Source organism: Dromaius novaehollandiae, chromosome 8 (genome assembly GCF_036370855.1).
Source record: "Dromaius novaehollandiae isolate bDroNov1 chromosome 8, bDroNov1.hap1, whole genome shotgun sequence".
Taxonomy (NCBI): Eukaryota; Metazoa; Chordata; class Aves; order Casuariiformes; family Dromaiidae; genus Dromaius; species Dromaius novaehollandiae.
The window spans coordinates 16,124,254-16,137,192 of record NC_088105.1 but is presented as its reverse complement, the minus strand read 5'-3'; the positions used below and the strand labels follow the sequence as shown (position 1 = coordinate 16,137,192).

At 36.9% G+C, this 12,939-nt stretch overlaps 1 protein-coding gene across 2 annotated transcripts in view; it reads left to right on the top strand.

Annotated features, from left to right (window-relative positions):
• DENND1B (DENN domain containing 1B) overlaps positions 1 to 12,939 on the top strand; it is a 177,145-nt gene that overhangs the window by 96,513 nt on the left and 67,693 nt on the right. For both annotated transcript variants that reach the window (XM_064515764.1, XM_064515765.1), the window contains one exon: positions 329 to 439. In XM_064515764.1, the coding sequence (XP_064371834.1) occupies positions 329 to 439 (111 nt within the window). The remainder of the gene's footprint in view (positions 1 to 328; positions 440 to 12,939) is intronic.

The following is a 12,939-nucleotide window of genomic DNA, read 5'->3' as shown; positions in this document are numbered from 1 at the left end:
GTTGGAAGTAATGGTTATTTTAATAGAATATGATGCTATTGGTATTATTACCAAGTTTCAGGTTTTCCGAATTTGCAAAAAGTGCAAATCTAAATTCAGGAGCATAATAAAATGAGCAAAATAATATTAACTTATAACAGGTTAGTTTTCTTTGGCTTTAAAACTCCATCATTTACTTTTAGAGCATAGAAATTTTAATATAAAGATAGTTTTCTTCCACAGGATTGGTTTTTCTACTAACTGATCAGAAATTTTTTAAGTAGTATATAAAATGTTCCACTCAGCTACCATTGTTGCTGTATTGTTAACATCTTATTTATTTAAACAGAGAAACCTCACTGAATATTTTGTTGCTGTGGATGTGAACAACATGCTGCAACTTTATGCCAGTATGTTGCATGAGAGACGAATCATTATTACCTCTAGCAAACTAAGCACTGTAAGTACTTCACACATCTCCTTTTAAGCAGAATATATTGAACATTTCACAAAAAGACCTACAGACCTTTGTGGTTTTAGATATGTTCCATGTGTACTTATAAGACAATATCTACATACTTTTCTGATATATGGTTTTAGTCTGGCTCTTGAAATACAAAAGTCTGATTTATATAAGACCTACTCAGATACATTAAGTCAGGTTAATTATTTTTCTTATCAGGAAACGAGAGTTCTTTAACTCTCCTGAGTTCATTTCTGTGCCTTCTAACCTAAAAAGAATTCTTAAGGGCTATTATAAGATCTTTATTATTCACTTGTGGCTTATTCCATTGGAGCTACTTGAAAGAAATCAAGGGGCCATAATAATAGCTGCTATCCTAACCTAGTAATAGGTAGATTCATCTTTGTTAGAGTGGTTTGGGAGTGCATACTGTAATAGCTCTGATTTGGAGCAGCTCTTCAGGCTGATGATAATGTGCAACTCAAAATAGTAATTTTTTATTAAAGGTTTTAGGTTACTGCTCACATTAAAATATTTTTTCTCCTATGCCTGCTTAGACTGTTTAATAAAATAACATTGTGTTTCATTTTGAAATATACCTAGATATTCCAATATTATTTTATATAAAACTTTACAGCATCATTTTGAGCTTTTAAAATACCTTGTATTTTGAACATATCTCCAAGATTAATTTTGTGTTAGGGTAAGACTGTCACTTTATAACCAACTTTCATCATAGAGCGTATTTGTTATGCAGAAGTTTCTGCCTGTTATCTCCGTCATTGAAAATCCCTCCATTTCTTTTCCCCAACGGTACTGCATGAAGTGTTTTGTTTAATGCACTTTCCATGGTGGAACATCAATGCTACGTTCCTAAGTATTGCTAATTGCACTACAGAATAAATGAACAGTTATTTTAGCTCCCTTAGGCACAGGCCTTTTTTGAGCACTACAGTGTTGGGACTCTGAATCTGTGACCAGTGTTGTGGTGAGGGGATGCCCAAGAGTCACTGAGATGCTTGGCAAAGGACAGCACTTTACTATGCACTGGTTTGCGGAATAAGGAGCTAAATAAGTAAGTCAGTGATGGTTAGAGAATAGAGGTGACCTAAGGCCCCATAGGTAGAGGCGACATGAACAACAGAAAGAACAGGAAGATAAATAGTGAATGAATATAAGCAGTCTTCAGATTACTAGTCTAAGATGTATTTTTTTTAACCACCAAAGATTTTACTTTGTCTTAGGGAGTTTCCATACTCACATCATACTTCATCTTTTTTCTTCTCTGGAAATGACTAGGAGAAGAATTGTGCATCACAACATGACAAAAAGATCAGAGTGTTGACACCCCCCCAAAAGGGTGAAGAGAATTTGAAGGGGAAAGCCCTGTCAAAGAACCTGTTTTAATAAAAGTTCACACAAAGGAGCCAAACCATGGAATTAGATTGATTTTTTTCAATTTGCTGGTGCAGGACCAGCTTGGTGTCAAGAAATAGAAGAAAAAATATACGATAAAGAGACAAATCTGATGATGTGAAATCCCTTTTACTGCTCTTGTATCATTTTGCATCACTGATTTGGAAGCCATTACAGATCAGTGGGTATAATACGCTGCTTGTGAGAAGCATGATTTTGTTCAAAATTCAGCTGTTTGTTCTGAACTTTGAATCAGTAATCTTTTCATGAAGTAACAGAGTCATCTTGATGGTGTCATCACTGAAAATAATTTATATATTATTCTCCTGGATAAGGATACGCAATCATAACAGACTTTTTGTCAGTGGTAATTGGACATCCTGAGGGATGAGACCACCAAGCTGTGAATGTGAATAACAGATTGCAAATCAAGTCTGAAAAGAGATACCACATCAGTTTCACCTTCTTCTGGTTATTTTTTTCAGTCTACTAACAGAAGTCATAGGTAAATTAAATTACTGCCACATCATCTAGGATCCCTTCTGATGTAGGACTGGGGTAAATTTTCACTTACACTAGCAAAGTCTGATTAAAAGTAGAAAAATGAAGAGCCGAGAGAAGACTGAAAAGCAGAGCTGGCTTATCAGGATCTTCAGCAAGAATCGTTACCTGGTAGACTCTTTCCATAAATAGAACAGGTACAGTAGTAGACTTGCTTGTTTAAAGAGCAATGTAGTTTAAAAAACAAATTAAACCCTTCTTAGTATCTCCTGTCAGAATTCACTAGAATGATTACATGCGTCTGTGGCACAATAAGATATTCTTGTTCAAAATGATGGGTCACTTAATTTAATATGAATAAACAAATGGCGTGTGTTTGAATGTTAGTGTGTGCTAGCTTTATGCTGTTTTAGTGTTGTAGGTATAAAGCACTGCAGACATACTTTTGTATCGCACCAGTCACATTTTAGTATTGCTAAATTACAACTTGATACTTAAAAAGATTATTCTTTCAAAAACAGTGCTATGAAGTACAATGTACTGCTAAGGGAGTTGTGCCTTATCTCTGGGGTTAACTGAATACCAAGCGTTTGTGTCAGTTCATGAAGTGCGCTGGGTTGTGATGTCACCTTCGAGTTATCAGCTCTGTTGCGGTTCAGTATCTCAGGGCAGTGACTGATAACAAAAGGCATAATTCAAGGCCTTGCTTCATTTCTCCTTGCCGTTCTTGTGAGGGGGGATAGAAAATTACACTTACTTATGTGCAGAAATTGTTTAAGTCTAGCATTTCTATCCTACAGATTTCATGCTTTCATTATATTCAAATAAAGAATCAATCCCGATATGAAAACAAGGAGGAAAAAACAGATGCTATATGAAAAAGAAGGGTTACTGGGCAGGCAAGAGGAGAAAGAGAAAAGAAGATTTCTGTTTTAAGCTGTTAAGTAGCCTTTTATTTTAATTAAAAAAATAAAAGCGATAATTACCAACTTGTCCTGAGGGGCTCTGATTCAGTTGACAGCTTATATTTTATTTCAGCCAAGCAGGCTTTGTTTTATATGCACCTGCTCATATTTGCAATTGTTATGTATTCTTTGCATCTTTAAATTGATTTTTCTGTGTTTATAACCCTTTTAAAAACTCCTTCGGTGGGGGTCTTTGTCTACTTGTTGTAGCAATTGCTGCAAAAATGTAAGTGGAAACTTCTCTCCACTCATTTCTGTGATAACTTCTGGGTTGTCATTTGCACTAGCTGTTGATTCTTTTATTAGCTTGACTTTACAACAACTTTAATAATGTGATTGTCACCAACCTCACAGCGTGCTTCAGGCTTAGTATTAGAGTGAGATAGATTTGCTAGCCTGAGGATTATGTTCTGTAAGATCTGTTTCTAACAAAAATTACCATTTCTGGCTTTTGAACAGTATGTTGTGAAAGAGAAACAAATTACATGACTTTGGAATGAATGAAAGTGAATGAAACAAAGGAACTGATTAATTCATGAAGGTGGTGGTTAACTATTTCACTTTAACTGTATGAGGAAGGCTTTTCCTAAATGTCATAGTGTATATTCTAATGTAGCACCATTTTCTCATTCATTGCTACATCTGCATGTATTCTTATTAATTGCATGGAGCTGTAACCGTTTCAGTACAATTAATTTTTTTAATTCAATCTTACCATAAATTATTAAACTGCTGAGGAAGGGTTTTTCAGGAAGGCTGAACTAGAACATTGATTTTATGCATGCTGGAGGCAGACCCTAGATGTTTAGGCCCCAAGTGCACCTGCTGTGGTAGTCTACCAGAACATCATACCATACTCTCATGTATTCAAAGCAAAGGAATAAATCATGATTTTACAACAGTGCATCAGTTGACTTATTGCTGTTTTGTGACCGGAGGTAGGAAGGATTGCTGTTTAAAGCCATGTCATCGGTTCTCAAGTCACTCAAGCATGAAAGCTTGTCATATGCCTCTGTAATTGTACCTTGCCGGTCTTTCTCTAACTAGTCAGCTGGGGCTGTGCATTTTGTCTCAAACACCCGGCTGGCCAGTGTCTGACAGGAGCTTTCTCATCATCCTGTCAGTAATATGTTAACTAGAGTGTATCTTCTGCAGCCCGTAGCGGCAGGTGGAAAGGATGCTACACTTTAAAGCAAATGTCCAAATGTTATCTCCATTTTGACCAATATTTGTTTTAGGTAATACAAGTCTGATATGTCTGAAAGCACAGCAGTTACCAAGTTCTGCTTTGCACTGTCTGTAGGTTTCATTGGTGAGCCCTGTAGAAAGCAGCGTATTTGCTAATAACAGTAGCAGATACAGATTTTTTTTCCTGTGTGAAAGAGCCCTGAATATGTATTTCTCTCTCTGTCTCTCTCTCTGTCTCTCTCTCTGTCTCTCTCTCTGTCTCTCTCTCTGTCTCTCTCTCTGTCTCTCTCTCTGTCTCTCTCTCTGTCTCTCTCTCTGTCTCTCTCTCTGTCTCTCTCTCTGTCTCTCTCTCTGTCTCTCTCTCTGTCTCTCTCTCTGTCTCTCTCTCTGTCTCTCTCTCTGTCTCTCTCTCTGTCTCTCTCTCTGTCTCTCTCTCTGTCTCTCTCTCTGTCTCTCCCTCTCCCTCACACCCACCCCCCACTCACCCACCCCACATATATGTATTTGTGGAATTATTTTTACTGTTGCTTATATGCAAAGAGATATTTCTGCAGTTCCACTCAGTCAGTATAGTTAGTTGGACTGAATGGCACTTTCAAATTCCTTTCCTCTTAAATCGTGTTCAGCTGCTTAGCTGTGACAGTCGCAGCATCCATGGTCAATCAGGCACTCAGAAGACAAGAAGGCTCCTTGGAGAATGCAGTGCAACTGGCCATTTCTAGCAGCAAAACATGCTCTCCTTACCCTAAACACATGATCTTTGTGGATTACTTTGCTCCTTCTATACCTGACCCTAAGTCTAAGATTCGTGAGTTAATTCTAAAATCCATGTATCCCTAGGCAGTAATATTGTCAACTGAACTGGAAAACAACTGTGGTGGTTGTCTGTTTCTCTCACTTCATTTAATTCTATCCATGGCTTATATATTGCATAGTCTTGGATATGCTTAGAAAAAACGTGAAGCAGTGCTGTTAGTGGGCCAGATCATTGAAATGTGGCTTTAGAAGTACAGGGTATGTTAGTGTAGAGTGTGGAAAGACAGAAAACTACTCTTTTGTATTTTTATGTTCCTGCGTTCAAAACTGGCTCTTTGCAGAGCTGCTTCTCTGATACAGACTAAAGCAACCTAAGGAGCCAAAGCAGTCAGCTCCGTATAGGCCTTCCATGTTGGAGTAAGGAGCGGCATTAGGAGCTGTCATACAGCTTGGCAACAACATATGATTTCCTTATGCTGGGGTGATTCTTTCCTTACAGTTCTGATTAAACCAGGTGTAGGATTTTTTTTTTCCTGAATGTGCACTGCAATACAGTCACAATTGTATCTAAAAATGTATTTATGAAGTGTGTAGCAGTCTCATTTTAAATAATATTGTCCCAATAATTCAAAAAATTGCAGATTTACAATTAAATTCTCGTCTCAGATTCCTGTGAAATAGTACATAGAGTGCACAAACATGTAAGGACTAAGTTTAATTCTTGAAAAACAGAAATCGATACAAATTTATCATTAACTGATAAAGCAGTACAGATATTCAGCTGACACCCAAAAGCAGAATTAGAATTCATTTTGGAAAATTAGGTCTATTAGACCATTTGGTCCTTGGGCACATACAAAGTGGTGTCACTTAATAATTAAAAGTTAAGGTGTAAGCAGTCTAAGGTTAAAACATGTCATCTGGGCAGAGGTGCATGTTGCAGTGCAGTTGAGGTTCTGTCAGGACACCAGTCCAGAATGCACTGTAGTACCCTGCTGGCACTGAAATTACAGGAGAGAGGAAGGGAAAGGCCAATACGGAATCAAAATGTGATTAGGAGTTACAGCCGGACCTGGTAACTCGACAGATCTCCCAGGCCCAGAGCTTAGGCTAGGTTTTCCATCTCCCCAGCATAATATTAAGAAAAATAATTGTGAAAGAATTTGTGAAAAGACATAAAAATGTGTGGTCAGCAAAATATTGAAATTATTTTTCTCCTAATGAGAGGGGAAAACCATAAAATGTTGCAGATGGCTGTTACCTGCCATCTGTGTAAAACGTGAGGAAATACATAACTGGGTTGCATTAAATAAAAGATTTTTTTCTTTAAAAAGAAAGCATCTAGACAAAAAGATAGATTTGCAAATACATTTCAAAGTAAAATATTTCACTTAGTAACACTTTTAGAAAAAAAGAACAAATCCAGCATTAAGATAATCCTTTAGGGGCTAAAGTTGTTTCTTTTTCCAATTCATGTAATCTTTGGCAATTCAGTAAAAGCTGCAAAAACAAAATGCTGCGTGCAGCCAATGCAGGCCATACTGTGGGTGTCTGTCCTCAGAGCGCCAGACCGAGCGTCCTGAGGAAGCCTTCTAGTACCAAGTCCTTTGTGGCTGGGCCATGTGCAAACTAAAACTGAAAGAGTCCATATTCTGTTACAAGTGACCAGAACTGTCTCGCCCCCTAGAAAGCATACTGCTGAATTCACTGGTGGTTGTATGAAAGTATGAGATATGAAGATGAGTTGCTGAACAGTCTGTGAGTGTAATGCCAGCGCTCTCTTCTGTGTGTGCCATTATGGCAAGATTTCTCCTTTTTCGTGGTAACTGCTGCTTTATCAACTCCTTTTTCTCAATTCAGTAGTGAAAAGATGAATTGTAGCATAACCGGTGGTGATCTCTAGTCTTGCTTGCGGTAAATAAGTTGTCTGTCAGGTATTCACAAGGAAGCTGTTCCCTGCTGCTGCTTAATTAGTGGATGGCAGAAGAACATACCGTGGAGTTACTCTGGAGGAGGGAATATTAATAAAAATTATTTTCTTGGAAACCTCCCTTTCAGAAGCAAGAAACATTTGCTAAGCTCCCTTGTTTTATGGGAGTGTAGCTCTTTCTCCATGGAAAGAGATTCATAAAATACAAGGGTAAAGAAATGGGGAGTCAGAGAGAGTAAGAAGGCAAAATAGGACAAAAAGATGTGTATATTTGTGTTTTTGTGTTGATGTGTCTTTGTAAGAGAGGAAGAGATAAAGAAGCTAGGAGGTAAGTGCATATCAAGAAGAAAAAACATTATCAAGAACATAGAGATGAAATGAAGAAATATGTGGAAAGTGAAATTATTAAACAGATGATACAAATAAGCATAATGAGTTTATTACAGGATAAACAAATATCAGTAAGAGATCTGTTAGGTAATACAATATGAAATGTGAGGGATAAAAGGTGACTTGACTAACTTCCAAAAGTTCATTTGCTATAAAGATGAATTCTCAACATATGAAGAATACTGAAAACCTTTGTGTGAAGAAGAAATTGAGTAACTGAATCAAGTTGCGTAGCTTTTTCTATGCCACCCACACCTACAGGTTATATAGATACATCTAAATATCTATGAAAGTGGTTCCTCAGTATGGTCAGAGTATGTCAGGGGCATTCCTTGCTGAGTGCTCACCTGTCTTTACCGCTTCACTTGCATTTTCTGCTCCACTTCCGTTATTGGGAAACGTGTCCTTCCTGGAGCCATAGGCAAGGAACAAACTGGCTGCAGTCTTTTCTTTTCCCTTCCAAACTAGTGCACAAGAATGATGCCATAATGCTGCTTGTGAATCAAGAATTGCAAGAAAAGAATGAAATTGATTGTGCATGAAGTGCTGTCAAATACATGAATAATGTTCTTCTCTTCCCTTCCCTTTCCTTCCCCTGGAGATGAGGATAAAGGAAGCAAATAATATCCCCCCAAAATGGAGACAGTAAGTTTTTTAAATTAATGTTTTCTTTTTCCACGTTTCATGATGGAAAAAGTTGAATTTTTCAGCTGTGGACTGGAAATATATTTCCCTTCCCCGCTCTCCATCATGTGAGAGAGGAATGCTGGGGCCTTGTCTTGCCAACAGGAGGAAAATACATTATGGCTCATTTAAGGTCCTCCCTCTTTTTCTTTTTAAAGTTTATGAGGATGGCAGATGGGAAGCTACTAGTCAGGAGCTAAATTAAAGAAATGCATGAGAAATGGCTAACCTTTGGATATTGTGGCTTGGATAGTATATTCTCTATTGGATTCTCTTGGATAGTATATTCTCTTTGGTTGCTGCTGAATTTTTCTTATTCAGTGATTTCTCTCTTTTCACCAGTGCCAGTAGAGTAGACTAAGCTTATGATTTAGTCTGACTTTTTGTCCTTTAGAGGTGGGAAGGGATTTATGTTCTGTTGTAAGTTGTCCAAAGCAAGGGCTCCCTTTCTGCTCTTTGCCCCCAACAATCTCTCCCTGCCACTTCAAGGAATGGTTGGGAAGGGGTAGGTCTTAGCAGGTGTTAAGTATCTGTAATGTGTTTGGGGCCTGATTTCATTCCCTGTCAAACAAGATTTAGGTGTGGATGTCATTTTTGACAAAGCTGATAGTCTTAGGAGTTGTAATAACGTAGAAGAGAGGCTTCCTTTGACTTGAACTTCTCTTCCCCTCTCAGGAAGCAGTTTCACAGTAGTTCTTGTAAGCAGGGAATATTGACAGGTACCAGCAAATAGAAGTTGGTCCAGGCTGATGGTAGCTATCGTAGTTGTGGTAGTGAAAAGGTGACCTGTCCTCTACGATTTCTTACTGGGTATTAATAAGTAGATGAGTTAACTAAGCAGAATCTTTGGCATTTTTCAACATATGTGTGGTCAAGACAGTGGGAGGGAAGCAACTCTTTAGCCCAATGGGACTGCGAGGGAGGAGGGAAAGAGCATACCAGTACCTGTTTCTGGCCATGGTGTTGACAGAGATTGACAGTGTTTGAGGATTTTTTTAGGAAATGCTTTTATCATAGTAGTTCTTTAATTCCTTACAGTTGATTTTAAAAGGTTGTACTGTATCACAGGTTAATTTTACTTTAGCATTTTATCTAACTTCTCCTTTTGTTTTTGGCTTTCTGACAAGATTCTGCTAATCAGTTTATGCATTTCCAGTTTTCGTGTTGTGGTATGAGTAAATCTTGTCATCTACACTTTGCATCTCTTTTTACCTTTGGTTATAGGAAATGCTTTGAAGAAAATAATTTATACTGGTAGCAAGTAACTGCCAGATGAGAAAGAATAGCTTTGTGCAAGATACAGAATAATTGTTTTCATTTTACTCTTTCAAATAATATGAATTCACAGACAGGTATCAAATAAGCACAACGTGTGAGTCTGCAGAAAATCTTCCAAGCAAAGTAGTGTGGTTCTAGACACGTTGCAGTGTTTTAGCAGAAATAAAGGAGGGGTGGCATGAGGCAAGTCATTTTGAAAGTCCGCAGTAGAAAGCTTCATTGATAGAATTGAGTACTGGAATAGCAGATATGAATATCAGAATTATTACATCCACATGAGAGATAGGGAGGAGCTGCACTCTTCACGTTCCTAGGAACAAATAAAGCTACTTCGATCAAGCCTTGAACTAAAACTTTTCCTAACAATTCTTGTTCAACAGTTGTAGATTTTGAACAAGACAGTCTTCCCAAATGGCTGTTTGTTGCAGTAAGGTGGAAAGCAACTCCTCACTTTCTCTGGGATTCTTACCTTATTTCAGTCACGCTGGCATTTGGTAGTAATCAGTTTACTATCCCTCAATAATGAATTTTGCTAAAAAACTTTTTGAAGTGCTGTCTTCTACCTTTTGTAGAGACTTTTTATTATAGCCTGGTATTACTAGTAAGCACATAGTTCTCACATATTTTTCCAGGGGGAAAAGATAGAATTACTGTACCGGAATCACTACAAAAGTCTGGAGAAAACACCACATGCTTTCCTTGAAGGTTGATGAAAGCTTATATGGTGATGCTGACTGGAGTGTATTATCAGAGGAGATCAGAAACAGACTGAAACTTTCAGTTGTACACAATAATGTAATACATACATTGACTGATAGTTAGAATGGGACAGCAAATTTTTTTCCTGACCTATGAAATCACTAGGAATTTCAAATTATGTTTGTATTCTAATTAGAAAATAGGTTGAGCACTGAAAATTTTTATTAACAGGTTTTTTTTAGCTAGTTTAGGTCAATTGACTTATTTGTTTATATAATTTAAAAGCACTTTATTTCGACCAATTTTTAAAGCCACAATTAGTTTTATTTTCAAGTGAAAAGTTGCTTAAACTAGAAGAAATTGTTGGAAAATGAAGATAAACAGTTATTTCTTGACAATCAGAATTTTTTGAAAAATACTGTTCAATATTGACAAACAAGGATTTCAACAGACAAAAATTCTGTTTAAAAAACTTGCCAGCCCATTTCATTGTGGAAGAGAACACAGCACTGGCAGGTGTTTTCCGTGTGGTAGACTGTTGGAGCAGTATCATTTGCTGCTAGAAAACATGTAATAAACTATCAAATTTGCAGTAACTAATTAGGTTCCATAACACTATTTGACAATAATTTATGAATTTTTATCCAACTCGAAATTGAACAATGATACATGTCTGTATATATGTGCACACGTATATGTATACTCACACCATTGGATCTAGCAAATTTTTTTGGACAAATGCTTTCACCTTATGAATACAAGCTTGTCTGTAAAGAAAGGGATCATGGTTCACAGTTGATGAAATCTCCAGTAGCAGCTGGCAAAATAGGTAAGGTTGTAAACAGCCTTGAGAATGACTTCAGGATAATTTAGTATAATGACTACCTGTCTTGGAAAAGAAATTTCTCTGAACTATGACACTTCTCTTCTTGGAAACTTTTTAAAATATAGATACTGATAGTTCCTTTTGGAATAGATCTCAGTCGACAGAGAGGCTCCATATAAACACCTCTTTTGCTAAATAGCATAAAGGATTCTTTCTTGAAAGGGTCTCACCAGCCAGTTCTCAGCACTTGGTCAAGCAACAGATGTGCATTGCTGCACCTCGCAGCGTGGGCTGCGCACTCTGCCTCCCGTCTCCGGCTTTCCACAGGGCGCCTCATCTTGCTCTAGCTGCTTCTGCTTCAGACTGCAGTTGCTATCAGACATCCCTCCAGCATCCAGTGGTGGACTTTGTAAACCTCTGATTTCTAATTTAAACAGTCAGGCACAAGCTTGTCCCTGAATGCTTTTCAGTTTTTTTTAACTATCTGATTATTTAGGACTTAGAGTATTATTCCAGGATTTGCAGAATTCCCTATTTCTTTCTATTTAGAGGAGTGAATATGTCAGTTAAAGAGGTAAGTTATGTAAATAGCTAGTGAATTTGAAGAATGCAATCACTGTTGAAATACTAAAAAAGGGAAAAAAATGAAATGGCTAGAAAAAGTGCAATTTTTATAATATGAAATCCATAATTATATCATGATTTGCTTAGAGACAATTGACACGGTACTAAAATGTTGCTCAGTTTGAACAGTATTAGAATCCCGTAGCTGCTTGTGTTACAGACTGTATACAACAGGAAGCTATAAAGCATATTCATGCCATACTGTAATGTTTAGAAACCTACTGCAGTAGCATAGATAAGTGTTGCATGTTATTAAATTGAAAAGCAAGGAACAGTACAGCAAAACATTGGTGCCTTGTTAATCAAGTCCTTGCATTTGCTTCTGGAAATGCTAAAATTTAGTAGATATTTTTTATTAAAGTGTTAAATGCTAGTCTTCTGCCACACCAATATATAGATTTGAAAACAAGAGAGTTAATAAAACTTTAAATGTTTTTTGGTGGAATTATTTACTTCCTTTTTTAGATTGTGAACTAAAATATGACACAGACTTTGTATATGCATAAGAAAGGAAAATATTTCTTTATGCATATAGCATAATCATGTTAAACCATAATTTTAAAATGCTGATTAAGAGGAGGAGGATGGCATATGTTTTTAGGATCCTCTGTATACTCTTTATTTCAGTCTGTGATTGAAATGCTAACTTTTATATAGCTAGTTATGGTTTAAAATTTACATGCTGCATATAATAGTATGTGAACATTTTAACTGGTAATTCCATTTCCATTTTGAATATAAGACCCAAAAACAATACTGAGCTTGAATGCATCATCACTAGTATTACTTCAACTACAGAGAGTGATAATGCAGAAATAAATCCCATAAGCAGTTCCCTGTCAAAGAGGAGAAAGATACTCACTTATTTCTTCCTCCAAATCAATTAATTCTTAGTAACAAACAGTAATTATTAAAATGACCATTACTGTAAATGTAAAACAAGATGATTTGCAGATGTTTGACATAAAGCTAAGAAACCAAATGTTAATATGAAATGAACAGTTTAAATATGGAATTATGATATACTTGGCTTTCTGTTCTATAGCTGTCAAGCTTGGGCAGTTCGCTGGTCAATAGTGACATTCTCTGTGTCAGTGAACAGAGTCTCTTGATACCTTAACCTGCGGTTCACACATTACCGAAGCTCCAACTGTCGAACATTCAAGTCCCTTGGTATTATTGCAGCTTCCAGACTCTCCTGACTGGCTCATGTTTCATTCTTTGGCAATTTGCCCTAATG